At 47.4% G+C, this 21,490-nt stretch overlaps 1 protein-coding gene across 1 annotated transcript in view; it reads right to left on the bottom strand.

Moving 5' to 3' along the window:
- The window catches only part of gys2 (glycogen synthase 2), a 60,111-nt gene that overhangs the window by 5,330 nt on the left and 33,291 nt on the right, over positions 1 to 21,490 (bottom strand). Inside the window, 5 exon segments of the mRNA XM_038811068.1 lie at positions 6,643 to 6,769; positions 10,880 to 10,993; positions 12,280 to 12,358; positions 14,091 to 14,150; positions 19,122 to 19,228. Coding sequence (XP_038666996.1) covers positions 6,643 to 6,769; positions 10,880 to 10,993; positions 12,280 to 12,358; positions 14,091 to 14,150; positions 19,122 to 19,228 — 487 coding nt within the window.

Genomic DNA, 21,490 nt, shown 5'->3' with positions numbered 1-21,490 from the left:
ATAACTGGCCCTTGACTTTGGTTGTATTCCCGGAACATATTTTGTTAGGCTGGTTATTCGTTAGGTGGGAAAATGATACAAAGAAGAGCGAGATTGCTTACCTTGGAAGATTATTCATCTGATGACAGAAACCCTTCACACATCATTAGAAAACAATTAATCCTGTTTGGATCTGGGCAACCTGCATCTTTTTGACCCTGACATAATTGGAATCACAATTCAGGGACAGGTTAAAATAGCTGTGTACCGGACTTCCGGTTGCGGCTATGACCAGCTAAGTCGCACGTTTGGCTGCTCCTGTGAGGAAGGTGTTTTCGGGCCGATTGGAGGGCCCCTAACGGCGCTGGAACGGCAATTCCCGGTGGGGGAAGGTTCCCAGAGGAGAACCCTGAAAAATTTATGGTCGTTACCCGAAGTGGGGCAGGAAAAAAAGCGGCAGCAGCTCCCCGAAAAAAGCGGGGGAAGAAATCCAAAATGGCGGCCGGCGGCGCACCCGAGGACTGGAGGAAATGGGCGGAGGAGCAGCAGGCCGTTCTCCTGCGCTTCTTCACGGAGCTGAAAGTGGAGCTGCTGGAGTCGATGAACGCGACGACCACCAGGCTGATGGGGGCACAGGCGACCCAAGAGGCGTCAATTCGGGAGCTGCAGCAGGAGATGGCTGTGAGGGAGGAGGAGGCCACGGTCCTCGTGGGAAAGGTGGAGGTGCACGAGGCACTCCACCTGAGATGGCAAAACCGACTGGAGGAGATGGATACCCGCATGAGGCGGAAAAACCTGAGGATCCTGGGCCTGGCAGAAGGGCTGGAGGGGTCGGACCTCCCGAGGTATGTGGCAGAAATGCTGGGCTCACTGATGGGGGCAGGGGCCGTCCCTTCGCCCCTGGAACTGGAGGAGGCCTACAGAGTAATGGCCAGGAAGCCAAGAGCAAACAAACCCCCGAGGGCGGTGCTGGTTCGGTTCCAGCGATTCAGTGACCGGGAGAGGGTGCTGAGGTGGGCCAAGAGAGAGAGGAGCAGCAAATGGGAGAACGCGACGGTGAGGATCTTTCAGGACTGGAGTGCGGAGGTGGCAAAGCGGCGGGCCCGGTTCAACCGGACGAAGGCGGTGCTGCATGCCAAGAGAATCAGATTTGGGATGCTGCAGCCAGCGCGCTTGTGGGTGACCTATAAGGACCAGCACCACTATTTCGAGTCCCCGGAGGAGGCGTGGGCCTTTGTCCAGGAAGAAAAGCTGGACTCGAACTAGAACCAGGGGATACTTGGCGGTCGTTGCCGCTCTGGTACCTTAAGCTGGACACGTGGCTTTCTTTTGGTTGGATTTTCTCTTGGCCGTATTTTTGGACCCTTTTTTTTTCTCTCTACCAGTTTTTTCTCTCTTTTTTATAATGTTATGTTGGGGGGGCGGGGTGGGGGGAGTGCCGGGGGTATGTGTTTCTTGTGGGGTTTTTGGTTGTTTTGTATTTATCGGTGTGATATCGGGGATGGGGGTGGAACTGAATATGGAGGGCGGGGAGGGGCAGGGCGAAAGCGCGGGCTTTCCTCTGGTTTCCCGCGCACGGGGCAGAGGAGGGAGGGGGGTGGGAGTAAGGGGCGTGGACAGAAATGGCTCCCTTTCCCGCGCTGGAGCGGGGTCAAGGAGGGGTGGTAAGGGGGGGGACGTCCCCCATGCCGGGAGGAGTCGGAGTGTGGCAGGGGCAGCCGGGTCAGCGTAAACCAGCTGACTTACGGAAGTACTATGGAGGGTGCATCGCGGCTAGGAAGGGTCCTAGCCTGGGGGGGGGGGGGGGGGGGGGGGGAGGGGTGTGGGGGGGGGGGGGGGGGGGGGCGCCATCGCCATGGGGAGCGGGTCGGAAAGGGAGGGCTGACTCGGGGCGAGCAGGTGACAGGATATGGCTAGACGGCAGGGGAAAGGGTCGGGCTGCCCTTCGACCCGGCTGATCACTTGGAATGTGAGGGGGCTGAATGGGCCGGTCAAGAGAACGAGAGTAATCTCGCATTTGAAGGGACTGAAGGCGGATGTAGCAATGCTACAAGAGACCCATTTGAAGGTGGCGGAGCAGGTTCGCCTGAGAAGGGGTGGGTGGGACAGGTGTTCCACTCAGGACTGGACGTAAAGAACCGGGGGGTGGCGATCCTGGTAGGGAAGAGGGTGTCGTTCGTGGCGGCGGAGGTGGTGGCGGATAAAGAGGGTAGATATGTCATGGTGAAGGGTAGGCTGCAGGGGGAGAAAGTGGTGATGGTTAACGTGTATGCCCCGAATTGGGACGACGCTGGCTTCATGAGGCGCCTACTGGGCCTCATTCCGGACCTGGAGGCAGGGGGCCTGATCATGGGGGGGGGACTTCAACACAGTGCTGGACCCCGTGCTGGACAGATCGAGTTCAAGGACGAGTAGGAGGCCGGCAGCGGCAGAAGTGTTAAAGGGGTTTATGGAGCAGATGGGAGGGGTGGACCCCTGGAGGTTTGGGAGGCCGAGGGCGAGGGAGTATTCCTTTTTCTCCCATGTCCACAGAGTCTATTCTAGAATTGACTTTTTTGTATTGAGCAGGGGACTGATCCCGAAAGTACGGGAAGTGGAGTACTCGGCCATAGCGGTCTCAGACCACGCGCCACACTGGGTAGATTTGGAAATGGGGGAGGTGCGAGACCAGCGTCCGCTGTGGCGCCTGGATGTGGGGTTGCTGGCGGATGAGGAGGTGTGTAAGAGGGTCCGGAAGAGCATTGAAAGATATCTGGACATTAATGACACGGGGGAGGTGCAGGTGGGGATGGTATGGGAGGCCCTGAAGGCGGTGATCCGGGGTGAGCTGATCTCCGTACGGGCACATAGGGAAAGGAGGGAGAGACAGGAGAGGGAGAGGCTGGTGGGGGAGCTTCTGGACGTGGATAGGAAATATGCGGAGGCGCCAGAGGAGGGGCTGTTGGGGGAACGGCGCAGTTTGCAGGCTAGGTTTGACCTGTTGACCACCAGAAAGGCGGAGACACAGTGGAGAAGGGCGCAGGGCGCGATTTATGAGTATGGGGAGAAGGCGAGTAGGATGTTGGCGCATCAGCTCCGCAAGCGGGATGCGGCTAGAGAAATTGGGGGAGTGAGGGAGAGGGGTGGGAACGTAGTGCAGAAGGGGCCAGAAGTAAATGGGGTTTTCAGAGACTTCTATAAGGAGCTGTATCGGTCAGAGCCGCCGACGAGGGGAGGGGGGATGGAGGGCTTCTTGAACAAACTGAGGTTCCCCAAGGTCCAAGAGGAGCTGGTAGAGGGGCTGGGGGCGCAGATAGGGTTAGAGGAGCTAGTCAAGGGGATTGGGCATATGCAGTCGGGGAAGGCGCCGGGGCCAGACGGGTTCCCGGTGGAATTTTACAAAAAATATGCGGATTTGGTGGGCCCCGTGCTGGTGCGAGCCTTCAACGAGGCATGGGAGGGAGGGGCTCTGCCCCCGACAATGTCGCAGGCACTGATCTCTCTGATCTTGAAGCGGGACAAGGACCCCGTGCAGTGTGGGTCATATAGGCCTATCTCGCTCCTGAATGTGGACGCCAAGCTGCTGGCAAAGATCCTGGCTACCAGGATAGAGGATTGTGTGCCAGGGGTGATACACGAGGACCAGACGGGTTTTGTGAAAGGGCGGCAGCTTAATACGAACGTGCGGAGACTGCTAAACGTCATCATGATGCCGGCAGTGGAGGGGGAGGCGGAGATAGTGGTGGCATTGGACGCGGAGAAAGCATTTGATAGGGTGGAGTGGAAGTACCTGTGGGAGACGCTGGAACGGTTTGGATTTGGGGAGGGATTTATTAAATGGGTGAAGCTGCTCTATTCGGCCCCGACGGCAAGTGTAGTGACGAATGGTAGGAGATCGGAGTATTTTGGGCTCCACCGGGGGACCAGACAGGGGTGCCCCTTGTCCCCCCTGCTCTTCGCACTGGCAATTGAACCGTTGGCGATGGCACTGAGGGGCTCAGGGGGGTGGAGAGGGCTGACAAGGGGCGGGGAGGAGCACCGGGTATCGCTATACGCGGACGACCTGCTGCTATACGTGGCAGACCCAGAAGGGGGAATGCCGGAGGTGATGGAACTGCTAGCAGAATTCGGGGACTTTTCGGGGTACAAGCTAAACTTGGGTAAGAGTGAGGTATTTGTGATACACCCAGGGGACCAGGAAGAGGGAATCGGGAGACTCCCGTTGAAGAGAGCAGGAAAGAGTTTTAGATATTTAGGGGTGCAGGTGGCAAGGAACTGGGGGACTCTCCACAAGTTGAACTTCTCCAGGCTGGTGGAACAGATGGAGGAGGAATTTAAAAGGTGGGACATGGTGCCGCTGTCGCTGGCGGGCAGAGTGCAGTCCGTTAAAATGACGGTCCTCCCGAGGTTTTTGTTTTTATTTCAGTGCTTGCCCATCTTCCTCCCTAGGGCCTTCTTCAAAAAGGTGACGAGCAGCATCATGAGCTACGTGTGGGCGCACGGCACCCCAAGGGTGAGGAGGGTCTTCTTGGAGCGGAGTAGGGAGAGTGGAGGGCTGGCATTACCCAACCTTTCGGGGTATTACTGGGCGGCTAATGTATCAATGGTGCGCAAGTGGATGATGGAAGGGGAGGGGGCAGCTTGGAAACAAATGGAGAGGGCGTCCTGTGGCAACATAAGCCTGGGGGCCCTAGTAACGGTGCCATGGCCGCTCCCTCCCACGAGGTACACCACGAGCCCGGTGGTGGCGGCCACCCTCAAGATCTGGGGGCAGTGGAGGCGACACAGGGGGGAAGTGGGAGGTCTGATGGAGGCACCGTTAAGAGGGAACCATAGATTCATCCCGGGGAACATGGACGGGGGATTCCAGAGCTGGCATAGGGTGGGCATCAGGCAGCTGAAGGATCTGTTTGTAGATGGGAGGTTTGCGAGCCTGAGAGAGCTGGAGGAGAAATTCGGGCTTCCCCCGAGAAACATGTTTAGACATTTGCAGGTGAAGGCATTTGCTAGACGCCAGGTGGAAGGGTTTCCCTTGCTCCCCAGTAGGGGGGCGAGCGATAGGGTGCTCTCGGGGGTCTGGGTCGGAGGGGGGAGGATATCGGACATATACAAAGTAATGCAGGAGGCGGAGGAGGCATCAGTAGAGGAGCTGAAAGCCAAGTGGGAGAGGGAGCTGGGAGAGCAGATAGAGGATGGGACATGGGCGGATGCCCTGGAGAGGGTTAATTCTTCCTCCTCGTGTGCGAGGCTTAGCCTCATTCAATTTAAGGTGCTACATAGAGCCCATATGACGGGGACAAGGATGAGTCGGTTCTTTGGGGGTGAGGACAGATGTGTCAGGTGTTCGGGAAGTCCAGCGAACCATGTCCATATGTTTTGGGCATGTCCGGCACTGGAGGAGTTCTGGAAGGGGGTGGCAAGGACGGTGACGAGGGTGGTGGGATCCAGGGTCAAACCAGGATGGGGACTAGCGATCTTTGGGGTTGGGGTGGAACCGGGGGTACAGGAGGCGAGAGAGGCTGGAGTACTGGCCTTTGCGTCCCTAGTTGCGCGAAGAAGGATACTAATACAGTGGAAGGACGCGAGGCCTCCAAGCGTGGAAACTTGGATTAATGACATGGCAAGCTTTATTCAGTTGGAAAGGGTCAAATTCGCCCTGAGAGGGTCGGTACAAGGGTTCTTCAGGCGGTGGCAGCCTTTCCTCGACTTTTTGGCTCAAAGATAGGGTACAGAGGTCGCAGCAGCAGCAACCCGGGGGGGGGGGGGGGGGGGGTGGCAACAACGGGTGTGGTGGGTTATTTACGGTTGTAATGCGGGCAAATTTGTTCGCAGCTCATGTTTGATGTTGATTGTTGCTTTGTTTGTTTTTGGGGAGGTGGGCGGGGGGGAGGGACAACGCGCGCGCGAGTTCGGGCGGGGGGGATATTTGTTAAGAGGGAATATTTTGTAATATTTTATAGTTAGTTGGGGTAAATATTTTCATGTAAAAAATTTTTTTCTCCAATAAAAATTATTTAAAAAAAAAAATAACTGTGTACCAGTTAGTGTTCCGCTGCCGTATAAACTAGGGCTTCTGCAGAGCAGCGCTGAATGTAGCCTGCCTATCCCAGACAAGGTGGTTGAGTACAAAATAGGATTCAACGGTGTAAATAGGATGCAATTAGAAGAGCGATTGGGCAGTGCACCTTGCACCTTCACCCAGTTCAAGCAAAAAATGAGGATGAAAAGGCTTTCACCATAGCCCTTTTCTTGTGAACATAAAGCACCACCGCACATTAGAATAAAGAACAAAACGTGCTTCAAGCCAAATTCTCAGTTCCAGCCTTTCAAAGGCAGTTCTAAGGCAAGGTTGCAATGAGTAAACACTTCTCGCTCCCCTTATACCGTCACTTTCCCACTGCTAGGAGTAATTTCAAGCATTAATACTGTCCAGCCTACAGTCCTACCATTGGCTATTTTTCCTACATAACAATGGTGACTACACTACAACAGTGATTGAACTTCGAAACGTACAGAATTTAAGTGCTATGTAAATGGAAGTTCATTCTCCACTTCCCCCTCAGTGAAATGGCTATTTAAACACTTTCTTCCTGTACTTCTCTTCTGCTCAGGCTTTTCCAATCTTTGAAAAACAAAAACCTCTCAAGTGATTGAAGAGGAAAGAAACACAACGGTGACACTTACCAGGAGTATAGCCCCAAGGTTCATAATAAGATGGAAAAACACCAAGATGGCAACCTCGAACAAACTCTTCATAATCCATAGGCAAGAGGGGACTGGTGGATGACAGAAACTCAGGATGGAAAACAATCTAGATAATCGAAAAGCAATAGGATTTTTAAACGATGCAATTATTGGCTTCAGAAAGTATTTCTGAAAATAGTCACATGGCAAGAACAACAATGAACTCTAGTTTTTCATAGAATTTACAGTGCAGAAGGAGGCCATTTGGCCCATCGAGTCTGCACCGGATCTTGGAAAGAGCACCTCACCCAAGCCCACACATCCACCCTATCCCTATAACCCAGCAATCCCACCCAACACCAAGGGTAATTTTGGACATTAAGGGCAATTTAACATGGCCAATCCACCTAACATGCACATCTTTGGAATGTGCGAGGAAACGGGAGCACCCGGAGGAAACCCACGCACACACGGGGAGAACATGCAGACTCCGCACAGACAGTGACCCAAACCGGGAATTGAACCTAGGACCCTGGAGCAGTGAAGCAATTGTGCTAACCACAATACTACCGTGCTGCCCATAAGTTGAAAAGGTACTTTTATATAGTGTCACAGCAATGTTAATGTCACAGTATTTCACCAGTTGGGTCCTGGACTGACTCAGAAAGACCTCCAGCTTCACATCACTTGAGATTGACTACAACAGTGAAGTGCAGGGCAAGGGACCAGAGACACATGAATCAATGCAAGAGATTTGAAGAGAGAGGAAGATAGTTTTCAGATTTTGTAAAATTCATATTGAATTCCTGTGAAAGGGTAGAGTTTACAGCAGAAACTATGTTAATAGACAAGCTGGTAAACGGATGATAAAGGGGGCTATGGGAACAGAGAATGTAAATATGATTAGGACTTCTCGCTCAATTGAGGGCAAACATGGTCATGGACTTGAAAGGTCAAATGAACAGTGCGTGTTGTAACTTCAATGCACAACACCATTTAAAACTTACATGGATAAGAAGCAGCTCCCCCCCACCTCCCCCCCCTAGAAACTTTTGAATAATGCATGAATTTGAATGAGGTTATTAAGATGAGCTGATGGTTTGAGTGTCACCGTTACAGGCATGTTTTATTACTCAATCCCAAGAAGCACACACAACGAACAAGATTCTATAACACAGCTTTTTCTAAACTTTCCTGTTGCATAACGCAAGTGGCACAAATGCCAACTCAATGGGATAACGTTAGACAGTACAGACTCCATACAGACAGTGACCCAAGCCGGGAATTGAACCTGGGACCCTGGAGCTGTGAAGCACCAATGCTACCCAGTGGATCAAGCAGGAGATGGCCAGAGACTCAAATAGGCAGTGTACCTACTGGACAGGATCTCACAACAGAAGCTGCACAGGAGTGTCCAGGGCAGGACAGCGAAGTGCTTGTGTTAGTTCTGTACAGAGCTCCAGAGTCTCTGGTTAACAGCCTACAAAGAAAAAACTTAAACTCGGGAACAAAGCAGTATAAAGATGATTTCTTCACATTTGATTTTGTAAATTGCGCCAAGCATGCAATGGCCATGTGTGTTATATGCAGGGAAATACTGACAAATGAAATGAGAAGTTTCAGATTTTGAAAGAGAAAAGTGTAGATGAAAAATTCCTTTTGAGGTTGAGACCCCAGAGTCAGTTATTAACTTAGAGCTGACTCCAAATTAAGAGACTACAGGATGGATTCTTCTGCCTCACCCGCCGCAAGAACGCCACGGACGAGAGGCTGACCACGGTGAAATCCATTGACCTTGGGTGGGAATCTCTGGTCACCGGATGGACGTGGTAGGAAAATCCCGCCCTACACTTCTGTACCTGACCTGTGATATCACATTAAAAACACGTCAAAAGCCCATGGGCGTGATTCTCCGCTGACCACGATGGGTCGGAGAATAGCGGGAGGGCCTTCCCGACATTTTTCCCGCCCTCCCGCTATTCTCCCCCCCCCCCCCACCCCCCCCCACGACATGAATCGCCGTCATCGTGCGCGTCAGCCGCCGTGACGCTTGGCGCACAGACTTAGCGACGGTCGCTAAGCCCGTGATGCTGTGCTTCACGGGGCCGCGCTGCTAGCCCCGCCCGGGGGGGGGGGGGGGGGGTGGGAGGAGAATCGGGTCCTGGGAGGGGGCGCGGAGGCTGCCGTGAAACACGGCCAGTTTCACGGCAGCCTTTACGACTCACCGTATTTGCGGAGAATCGCGCCCCATGAGTCTGTCAACATTCTGGTGCAGCATCTCCCAGGAGTATCCAGTGCTGAGTAAAACAAGCATTTTGAGTGACCCATCACAACATGTGGATGATGGGAATTTCCTTTTTCATAAAGATGAAAATGGTACAAAGGAACGGGCTGATGTCTGCATCCGATATATCCATAGCTCTCTCCTCGTTTGTGCCTGATTCAAGTGAGAGTGTGAGGACCAAGCAGGCTCCCTTTTCAGATAAGGGAACGAGGCACATGTCATGAAGGTCAGCCTGCATGGGTTGCAAAAGTCAACCAGATGTTTTAAAACATTGTCCTATCCTATATTGGGCTCAATGACCTGTATCTGTGCCATACATCCTATCCTATGTAATTGAGTCTATCTCTGTCTATTCACTTGTTGGGAGGGCAATTTTCAGGGCTGTTTTTTGAGCAGTTAGTTCTTTCAAAGTCAATTTGGTTTTGCTAGTTTTCTAGGTTGGCAGATGTGATATAGTTGTTTCTGTTCAGAGATTGACAGCTGAAGAGTAACTGCACATTTAACTAATCCCGTTTTAAACAAAGAACTGATTAATGACACCAAGCACAGGATACGAGATAAACAGATTTTTTTCTCCGCTGAGCCAAAGATTTAGAAACTTGTCAAATATTTGCTGATCCATATGCAAGAATTCAAATCACAAACAGTCAATTTATAATCTCATTACGGAATTAGAGTCATGTAGTATTTCTGAAAATGCCTAAATAATTTAAAGCTCAGTGGAAGCACAACGCAACACGATCAATAGCTGAAACTCCCTATTCCCTAATGCAACAATTCTAATCTAACTGAAAGACCATAATGTTTAATTGCTCCTGTCTTGCAGAACCATGGTCGGACGAGTAAGAAACTAACAGTCCAGCCATCTGCACTCATTAAAACAACAGTTCACTTTTATTAAAATAATTAATATCCTTATTCCACCTCATTAAGATACCAATCATCTATTTTGATTGCGTATTCAAATGTGTCTTTTCCCCTCTACTGGGCACTTCACAGACTGAGGTTTATACCACTGGATATTATAGTTATATTGACCCAACTCTAATGATACTTGTCCCAATCAATGAAGCCAAGAACACCATAATGAATGAATGGATATGATGTGTAAAGCAATGATGGGGAACACCAGCAGACAGCATGCTTGATCAAGTGTAAATACATTAACATTCGTAATAGCAGGATTAAAAACTTACTGCAGTAAGTTTGTTGAGTCACGCTGAAAAAGTGATTAACCCTTTCCGAAAGGTGAACGTTGTGGGATGCTAAACTTTCTACATGCAGTGGTGACTTCTTTTATAACACTACAGAAAACGTCACTGTCCAATACAGAGTTTGGTCAGTTTCCCTGCCATTGGATTCAATATTCAGGCCTCTCCACCAGCAGCACTTTCTGTGTATTTCCGGCTGTTGGACAATACCATTTCATTTTGAAGATATAGGGCGACAGGATGGCACAGTTGTTAGCACTGCTGCCTCACAGCTAAGGACCCAGCTGCAATTCCGGCCTTGGGTGACTGCCTGTGTGGAGTTGCATGTTCTCTTCATGTCTGCCAGAGTTTCCTCTGGGTGCTCCAGTTTCCTCCCTCAGTCCGTTATGTGCGGGTTAGGTGGATTGACCATGCTAAATTGCCCCTTAGTGTTCAAAGATGTGCAGGTTAAGTGGGATTAAGCATAGGGCGGGGAATGGGCCGCTCTTCCAGAGGGTCTGTGTAGCTGTGTAGACCCGATGGGCCGAATGGCCTCCTTCCGCACTGTAGGGTTTCTATGGAAAACAGAACGCAGTACAATACATCAAAACAAGGCTGATAAGCACTAACAAAAACAGAAAATACTGGACTCTCACAGCAGGTCTGACAGCGTCTGTGGAGATGCATATCTGATAAGCAAGCACAAATTGCAGGTTCTGTAATCGATGCATTCTCACCTTTGAGCAGAAAGAAAAGTGCATACCTTGACCCGGTCAGCCCGATTGTTGAACAGCCCAATTCGTCTGATGGTGCTGAGGATGGGGTCATTGCTGTCATCGAGCATGTTGTGCGTGGTCACCGGAGGCAGTGTTTGGCGCTGAGGTCGGTTAGAACAAAACTCTAATCAGTGGCTGCAGTAACAGAAATGCTAAACAATGGCTCAATGCAGCCTGGTCGGCAAAAAGCTGTTTTAGGATATCAACAAAGCAGATGGTAAATCGCATCTTAGAAGGACCCCTCAACACAAATCATGCCAAGACATTAGGAAATCTCACTAGAATCAGCATTCAGAATGTAAATTGACTCATTGATGGCGGCATCAACTCCAAATCATTAGCATCATCAAAAGTGGTTCTAAACAGGAATGGCACTCATTTGCATTGAAGATGAAAATATATTCAAATATTTTAGGATAGGACAAGAAGTAATATTTTATTTCTCCCTTCATTTTCAGAAAAAGTTCCCTTCCAGCACAGTTGAAATTTTCAAGTCAGAACAACAGGTTAATGTTTGATAACTTGACCCAAGGGTTAAAAGGTGGGTCCAAGGGAGGTGGTGGCATAGTGGTATTGTCGCTGGACCAGTAATCCAGAAATCCAGGGTAATGATCTGGGGACCCGGGTTTGAATTCCAGCACGGCAGGTGATGGAATTTAAACTCAATAAAATATCTGGAATTAAAAGTCTAATGATGACCTTGAAACCATTGTTGATTGCTGTAACAACACATCTGGTTCACTAATGTCCTTTAGGGAAGGAAATCTGCTGTCCTTGCCTGGTCTGGCCTACGTGTGACCCCAGACCCACGGGTCTGCCCCTCAAAGGCAATTAGGGATGGGCAATAAATGCTGGCACAGCCTGAGAGCCCACATCCCATGAACAAATAAAAGATAGAGCTGAGATGCAGATTAGTCATGATCTAATTGAATGGTGGAGCAGGTTCACAGGGCTGAATGGCCTACACTTTGCAGGTGGAGTGCCTTTATTTAATCTAAATATGCAAAGCAGTGTAAGTAATCAAAATGTAGGCCTGATTAGTGCTTCAAGGAAGGAACAATCCGAGCTGCAATTTTTAACATTTATTTTAATGCATGTGCATTTGTTGCATTGATTAACTCAATATAAACTGTTGGATCTAAAAGAATAGCCAAACCCCATCCATACGATTCTTCCTCTCCAGAGACTATCCACTCAATAGGTCTCAAAAAAGGTATCAATTCCTCCCTTGAAAACTACAAATTATAAAAAGCCTTGCATTTATACAATGCCTTCATGACTCAAGGATGTTGCAGACACTTCAGTCAATGAATAACTTGTTAAAATAATGTTAAAATAATGTTCAATCTGTATGCAGATGAAAAGATTATTCTACTCCCAGGTATACCTGAGTTGCATAGATGGCTCTTTTCATTATGGTCAAGTCATCGCGATCAAAGATCTTGTTCATGTCTGGAGTTTCCCCTCTGCAAATATACAGAATAATTGGTTAAGAGTATTAAACCACCATGACAGAAATGGAACAGATCAAAGCCATTTTTGGGAACAGTTGCAATATAGCACAAAATTACAAAATCCCTATGTTTGTAATCTCTGGACAAAGAAAGATTTATGGCACAGAATGAGGCCATTTGACACATCATGTCCACACGTTGAGTTTTGTCACCTTTTTTGCAATCTATTAAAAGCATCTTCTCGTAATTGATCATATTCCTTTATAGGTTTCACAAAAGCTCACTTCAGAGCAGAAAAGACGCACACTAGTCTCTGTTCATTAACATAATAATAATCTTTATTGATTTACATTAACATTGCAATGACATTACTGTGAAAAGCCCCTAGTCGCCACATTCTGGCACCTGTTTGGGTGCACAGAGGGAGAATTCAGAATGTCCAAATGACCTAACAGCATGTCTTGTGGAACTTGTGGAAAGAAAACGAAGCACCTGGAGGAAACCCATGCAGACTCCGCGGAGACAGTGACCCAATCCGGGAATCGAACTTGGGACCCTGGAGCTGTAAAGCAACAATGCTAACCACTGTGCTACCGTGCCGCCCATGATCTAATCCCAGTTTTCCCTACACAACATAACCAAGTTTGAAAATGGCAATGACTGTAAATAAATCCGGCAATAGGTATTTGTAGATATAAAACGGTTCAATACAATTTGAAAACCTTCTCTCCCAATAGATGCTACCAGATCTGCAAGGACCACTCCCTCTGTAACACTCTGGCCCACTTCTCCTTGATGCCCATAGAATCCCCATGGTGCATAAGGACACCATTTGGCCCATGGAGTCTGCACCAACCCTACAAAAGAGCACCCTACCCATGTTCACTCCAACCCGCCTCTCCCCATAACCGCACCTGACCTGCACATCCCTGCACACTTAAAGGGTATTTTAGCATGGCCAATCCGCTTAACTGCACATAGTTGGACTGTGGGAGAAAGGTGGAGCATCTGGAGGAAAGCCACACAGATACGGGGAGAATGTACAAGCTCCACAAAGTCACCCAAGTTGGGAATTGAATCCAGGATGCAGCAGTGCTAACCACTGTGCTACTCCATTCATCCCCTTCTCATACAATCGCAGAAGGTGCAACATCTGCCTCTTTACCTCCTCCCTCCTCAACATTCAAGGCCCCTAACACTCCCTCTGGGTTAAGCAGCCTTTCACTTGCACCTCCTTATATTTGGTCTATCATCTGCTGCTCTCAATTCAGTTTCCTCTATATTGGGAGATTAAACGCAGACTGAGTGACTGCTTTGTGGAGCACCTTCGCTCAGTCTGCAAGCATGACCCCAACCTTCCTTTTAACTCAGCACCTCTTAAAAACATATAGTGCCTCAAACCAAACTCCCTCCCCCACTAACTGTCTTTTGTTCTTAAAGTTGCTACTTTTTGTTGCAATCTCTTACAGCTCTAACACATTCTCCCTTTCAGTTCTGATGAAGAGTCAAAGGACTCAAAACGTTAACTCTGCTTTCTCTCCAAATAGATGCTGCCAGAGCTGCTGAGTTTTTCCATCATCCTCTGTTCTTGCTGCAATACAACTTGCCCCAGCATTGCTTTATTCATTTATACTACATGTTCAAAAGGAAAATTCCATCTATACCAAGAGTATTGAAAAGTACTAAGTCTATGGATAATACATATGTATTTTCAATTTAATGCTAAAGCAGTTGAGTAACTTACTTTAACAATGCTTCATAAAGTCGCTTTCCAAATTTCTCCTTGACTAAATGGGCAGTATCCCTGTGGGGGAAAATAATGAAATGAATTGTGGATGAGTGAGCATTGCCAGTACAGAATAAACTAGATAAGGCAAGGGAATTTATTGTACAGCCAGGACCAATAAGTACAGTTGGGCCACAGGCCTGGTGCTAGCTACATTCCACTTCCAAGTTGCCGATACACTAATATAGAGTTGACGGCTTTTAAAATGCCCAATGGCTCCTTCAGGTGTAAAGGCATATGGGTAAATTTAAAGGTTTCAATCTAGTAAACAGCCCGAATTGACTAGAACAGAAATCAGTGAATAAAGTTCAGGGGTCTTGATCAGAAAAAAATAGATATTTGCAAATAGTGCCTTCTCCATTTAATTCTCAGATCTATAATCCCATGTGAAGCTCTTGAACTCCTGTCCCTTTTAGTTCCACACTCAATTCAAGATTTGTAAATTTTGAACATCAATTGGTCATTCCGACAAATGTCTGCCAACTGTGAAGTTGTTGAGAGAATACTTTATCCAAACAATTTTGCTAAATTTGCTTTGAGGTCACTGTTTATCTATTAGGCTGCCCAAGGCATCAGCCATGTGCAAACTCACGTGGGTGTACAGGCTACCTAACTGGAGATAAGGGGGTGTGGACCATTACAACCGATGCAAATCCTGTCATCATCAAATATCCACAATCATTCTTTATAGTAGGACTCACTGGATTGTAAAACAGGAACATGAATCCTTGGTTCACGGTCTTTTTTCCTTCGCTAAGAACATTGTAGTCTCAACACAGCTTCCCTGATTGAGATCAGCTACTTTAACACAGATTAACAATGGTATTTGTGCTTTCCTGTGGCTCACTTTTATACTGATGGGTGATTTTAACTAAAGCACAGGGAAATAAATATATATATCACACTATATATATATATATATATATATATATATTGCACTGTCCAAGTACAATTAGCATATTCCCGTCCAATAATTCCTACTCTTGCACCTTCAATTAGGGATGATTGACAGCTCAGATTTGTACAAATCCCAGGAATTGACAAGGTCAGCCTGAGTTTGCATTATTCAAGTGCAACTAGAAGGTCAGGGTACACACTTGTTTCTATGAAAAGGAGCTCAATATCATTCCTAAACTGCTTCCAGATGGATTTCAATTGTGTTTTAAATATTGCGCTGATTCAGTCTTGGTGCCATTTAGCTGCCATGCAAATGGCCAAACAGTTTTGCATTGGTCTCAATGTCTTATTCCCACAGGAGCGTGGAATGCATCATGTGGTCATAATGAACAGTGCACCGTTAACTGGGAGCTAATTACAAGTTTGGACATGGAGATCCGACAGAAGTTTCAGCTCACTGGCGACTGAGTCTGCTTATTTGAACTACCTTCTCATTGTGAAGATGTGACAAACAAATCCAGGAAAAGTCCGAACTGCAACATTCTACTCAACTTCTTTGGTGTCTAATCAATTATATTTTAAATATAGTTTTTATGTGGCTGTACTTTCAGCTGCCAAAGCTCTGGAATTTTTTTCATAATTGCCTCTACTTTTCTTCCTTCCTTCAAGACCACGTGTCCAAGACCAAGACCATGCGAGGGTTTCCTCTGGGTGCTCCAGTTTCCTCCCACAGTCCAAAGATGTGCAGGCTTGGTGTATTGGCCACGATAAATTGTCCCTTAGAGTTCAAAAAGTTAGCTGGGATCATGGTGATAGGATGGGGACGTGGGCCTTGGTAGAATGCTCATTCTAAGGGGTTGCAGACTCGATGGGCTGAATGGCCTCCTTCCACACTATAGGAACTCTCGGATTCTATTGATTCGAAGGCATCCTTTAAAATCAACCACTATGTCTCTCTGTCCAAATCTTTGGCCATCGGCCCCAACAACTCCTTTTGTGGCTTGATGTCTCATTTTGCTTTATAATAATCCTGTGAAGCACCTTGGGATGTTTTGTTATGTTAAAGGTGCGAGTTAAATTGAAGTTGTTGTGTGAAACAAAACTAAAAGCTCGACAAAGTAATACCCAGATCATCGAGCAGCTGAACTGGATACCAGTAGTCAATAGGCAGATGATGGAATTTAGGAGTCTTGACCAACTTTTTCCAGCAGAAGAATTCATTAAATGTTCTACAGAAATATCATACAAGCTAAAGCAAAGCCTGGGTGAGTTAAAATCCAGCATATAGCCAACATCAGAGGGGAGGGATGACATGCTGTCAAGCGAAATGGACCAGCTTTGACTTTCCATCTAACAACTGGGGAGAGGGATCAGGTTTGATATTTTTTCTTTGAACCAGCCAAGCTGATTGTGAATAATAACACTACACAATCTTAATGCAGCATTGTCCAAGGAACCCACATTCAGGGAGAAATAGAAACCTACTAGCCAAGCCCTCAGCAGGGGAAGAAAAGTAAGGAAATAAATTGTCAAACTTCTTGGGCGTTATTTTCCATCCTGCCAGCCCCATTTCCCGGTGTAGCGCGCTCCTGCCGGCATGAGGATTCTCCATTCCCACAGCTGCCAATGGTGTTTCCCATTGCAGGCCAACCCACACCATCGGGAAACGTGTGGGTGCACCTCCGGCAGGGCGGAGGATCCCACCGACGGAGAATCCCACTGATTATGTTTTTTAAAGTTTGTTCTTGGGATGTAGGCATCACTGGCTTGGCCAGCATTTGTTGCCCATCCCTAATTACCTTTGAACTGAGTAGTTTGCTAGGGTCATTTCAGTGGAGGGGGCAATTAAGAGTGTGGGTCTGGGGTCACATGTCGGCCAGGTCAGGTAAAGGCAGATTTTCTTCCCTGAAGAACATTTGTGATCAGATGGATTTTTACAACAATCGGCAATGGTTTCATGGTCAACATTTGGCTTTTGATTCCAGATTTTTATTGAATTCAAAGTTCACCATCTGCTGTGGGGCGATTTGAACCTGGAACACCAGAGCATTATCCTGTGTCGCTGGATTACTAATCCAGTGACAATACCACAGAGCCACCACCTCCCTGCAGTACAGACAGGTCAAAGGAAACACTCGGGAGGCCAGTTGGAGAGTCTGCAGTGAGGGGCAGACCAGAATCTCGGTGGAAAAGTCAAGGTAGAAGGCCAGATATCAATAATTGTGAGCAATAAAATAACACGTGTTTAGCCCACTAAAGAGAGAGTGTGGTGTGGTTAGTGATTCTGCATGCAATATGGATGCATGGAATTATTATTTTGTTCAAACACATGGTTTAAGAAAAATATAAGCTTCTCAATTTTACCTTAATTTCCCCTGACCGGAGTGTCAATTCTTCCTAGTCACACGGTTGCGCCTGGAAGGTTATATGTTTGGGAGAGCTGCCAAGTGTGAAAGACATTAAATTCACCAGTGCCATGCCATGCCGATTTGTAACAGCAGCCATGGAGTGGTGATATGATGATTCTTTGGTCATGATGGGAGCGTCTAATCGTTTATTTTTTGTACGCCATTAATTGTGGACATACTTTGGCAATTTATATAAATTTTGTGGTAATTGTTTTGTATCAACTGTGTGACACAGGCAGGTTTCATTTGTGGAACAAATGGCATATTAAAAAAAAGCATCTGCAAATTTATTGCAGAGTTGCTATGGTTACGTCTCAGGATGGTGATGGACACTAAGGGCACAGAGTTTGAATACTTTCCATCGATTGCCAGTGACTCGTAGGAGACTAGAACCAGTTGTGCTGCAATCTCACGCAACATTTATTTGCGCACAAGTTCAGTGATGCTATTACTACAAAATGAAACTCTTCTTATTTTAATAGGAAGAATCGGCATTGAGCATTCAAGACAGGTACAAGCAGCGCAACCAAAAAGCAGTTTCAGCAAAGCATCGTAGCAGAGAGGCCATTCAACCCTTCGTGACTGTGCTGGCTCTCTGCAATAGCAACTCACCAAGTACCATTCCTCCTCCTTTTCCCTACAGCCCTGCAAAATCTTTTGATGTTCAAATTATCTTATGAAAGCCACGATTAAATTTGCCCCCATCATACTCTTCGGGCAATGCATTCCAAATTAACTCATTGCGATTCGTTGCTTCTTTTGCCAATCATCTCAAAGTTCTCGATACTTCCACCAACGGGAACAGTTTCTCCCATTCTACTATGCCCAAGCCCCTGGCGATTTTGAATACCTGTAATAAAGTTACACCTCACAGCATCCCCAATTGCATCAGTTGAGACATTTGTTTTGCTTCCTGCCCCACTCCACAACCTTCCTTTCTCATGGCATTAATTGGTAATCACTTATGGATGGCTGCCAAGTTTAGGATGCTTTTGTGTTGTAGGCCCACAGCCTAGAGAATAGAATTCAGGCTGCACAGGCTTGCTTTACTTCAGACCATTAAAGGCAGAGAAACTTTCATTCCATCAATCTGGGTTGCTCTTGAACCAGTGATCAAGTGTCCAACTTAATACACCACTCCTGGCAGTACGGTGGCACAGTGGTTTCCACTGCCGCCTCACAGCACCAAGGATCCGGGTTCGCTTCTAGCCTTAGATTACTGTCGGTGGGGAGTTTGTACACTCTCCCAGTGTGGGTTTCATCCGGGTGCTCCAGTTTCCTCCCACAGCCCAAAAATATGCAGGATAGGTGGAATGGCCATGCTAAATTGCCCTTTTGGTGGGGCAATTTAGATGGGGTTACAGGTTAAGATATGAGCATCGGCCTAGGTAGGGTGCTCTTTCAGAGGGTTGCTGCTGATCTGATGGGCCAAATGGCCTTCTTCTGCACTGCAGGGATTGTATATACTTCCTCCACTAAAATTCATTCCAATTTGTGATGTTAAGAACAACTATGAATCACTAAGGCACAATATACAGCCTTGACAATTGAATGGAGTTGCAAGCGGACTGATTTAGTTTAGTAAAGTTAGAAATCTCTCGGGGGACACCATGCTGACAGACTGTGTGTCGAGTTCTCAAGTGGAACAGAGAATTCAAAATCACAACAGAAAAGATCGATATACCATAGCTGTTTTCTGACTGCCTGCCCCTTCAGTGTTTCAACATTAAAGTTGTGTGTTTTTGCCGGCATTATGAAAAACACCACAACAGTTACATCACTCTTGTGAACCTAGTAAAGAGAGAGAAACACTGCATTTAAAATTAACATTCTCCACACACACACAAAAAAAATCCTTCTACAGTATGATAGTCACACTATTTGAATCGCTCACTATCCATTTATCAAATGCTAGTATTTTCAGTGACCATCATCTGCCATGTAGTTTAATAATAATAGGCAATACAATGTTACACATTTTTAAAACATGCTCAAATGCAGAGGAAGGTTCAATAATATTGGAGGGAACAATTAACTTTGATGAAGCCCTCACTTGCTGAGGTAACCTTTTTAAAAGAAATAAACCTTGATTGGAAAAGTAGTAACTTGCAATTAGAAGTGGTTTTCATGATCTCAAGATGATCACGACAAAGCATCTTACAGCAGTCTCTCCCCTTAAGTGTAATAAGGTTGTGGGTTCCACATCAATAGAAGTTGCACACACAAATACATTGGTTGAGATTTTCTGGTCCCACCCACTGCCAGGATCTTCCAGTCCCAAAGGTCAGTGGACTTTTGGCTGGCCTGCTGCGTTCCCTCGCGATGGGACCCCGCCAAAACAAGGTGGGAAAACCCCCACCATTGTGTTAGATCACAAGATATAGGAGCAGAATTAGGCCACTTGGCCCATCGAGTCTGCTCCACCATTCAATCATGGCTGATATTTTTTTCATCCCCATTCTCCTGACTTCACCCCATAACCCCTGATCCCCTTAGTAATCAAGTACCTACCGATCTCTGTCAAAAGGCCCCCACAGCCTTCTGTGGCAAAGAGTTCCACAGATTCACCAAACTCTGGCTGAAGAAATTCCTCCTCATCTGTTTTAAAGGATCGTCCCTTTAGTCTGAGATGGTGTCCTCTGCTTCTAGTTTTTCCTACAAGTAGAAACATCCTCTCCACGTCCACTCTATCCAGGCATCGCAGTATCCTGCAAGCTTCAATAAGATCCCCCCTCATCTTTCTAAACTCAACTCCAATGAGTACAGACCCAGAGTCCTCAACCGTTCCTCATACGACAAGTTCTTCATTCCAGGGATCATTCTTGTGAACGTCCTCTGAACCCTTTTCAAGACCAGCACTTCCTTCCTCAGATGCAGGACCCAAAACTGCTCACAATGCTCCAAATGGGGTCTGACCAGAGCCTAAGAAGTACATCCATGCTCTTGTACTCTAGCCCTCTTGACATGAATGCTCACATTGCATTTGCCTTCCTAACTGTCGACTGAACTTGCACGTTAACCTTAAGAGAATCATGAACAAGGATTCCCAAGTCCCAAATCTCCTCAGCTATCTCTTTTAGAACCCTGGGGTGTAGTTCATCCGGTCCAGGTGGTTTATTCATATTCAGACCTTTCAGTTTCCCAGAATATTCGCCTTAGTGATGGCCACTGCACTCTCCTCTGCCCCCGATTCTCCTGGAGCTCTGGTATCCCACTGGTGTCTGCCACCGTGAAAACTGATGTAAAGTAACTATTCAGTTTGTCTGCCATTTCTCTATTTATTATTATTACTTCTCCAGCCACATTTTTCTGTGATCCAATGTCTATTTTAACCTCTCTCTTACCCGTTATATATTGAAAAAAAGCTCTTCCTTTCTACCTTTATATTACTATCTATATTTCATCTTCTCCCCCTAATTGCTGTTTTAGTTGTCCTCTGCTCGCTTTTAAAGGCTTCCCAATCTTCTGGCTTCCCACTAATTCTCACCACTTTGAATGCTTTTTCTTTTGTTTTTATGCTATCCTGGACTTCCCTCGTCAGCCATGGATGCCTGGTCCCGGGACTTTAATACGGTGTTGGATCCTTCACTGGATCGGTCCAGCTCTAGGACGGGTAGGAGGCCGGCGGCGGCCAAGGTACTGAGAGGGTTTATGGATCAGATGGGTGGAGTGGATCCATGGAGGTTTGTGAGGCCGAGGGCACGTGAGTACTCTTTCTTCTCCCACGTACATAGGGTCTACTCTCGGATAGATTTCTTCGTGGTGAGTAGGGGACTGATTCCGAGAGTGGAGGAGGCCGAGTATTCGGCCATTGCAATCTCCGACCACGCTCCGCATTGGATAGAGTTGGAGATGGGGGAGGTGCGAGACCAACGTCCATTGTGGCGGTTGGCTGTGGGGTTGTTGGCGGAGGAGGAGGTGTGTAGGAGGGTCCGGGCAAGTATTGAGGGGTACCTTGAGGTGAATGATACGGGGGAGGTTCAGGTGGGGATGGTCTGGGAAGCCCTGAAGGCAGTAATTCGTGGGGAGCTGATATCCATCCGGGCACACAGG

This window comes from Scyliorhinus canicula, chromosome 11, assembly GCF_902713615.1.
Source record: "Scyliorhinus canicula chromosome 11, sScyCan1.1, whole genome shotgun sequence".
NCBI classification, from domain to species: Eukaryota; Metazoa; Chordata; class Chondrichthyes; order Carcharhiniformes; family Scyliorhinidae; genus Scyliorhinus; species Scyliorhinus canicula.
The sequence above is the reverse complement of the archived record's forward strand: the minus strand, read 5'-3'. Positions and strand labels throughout refer to the sequence as shown.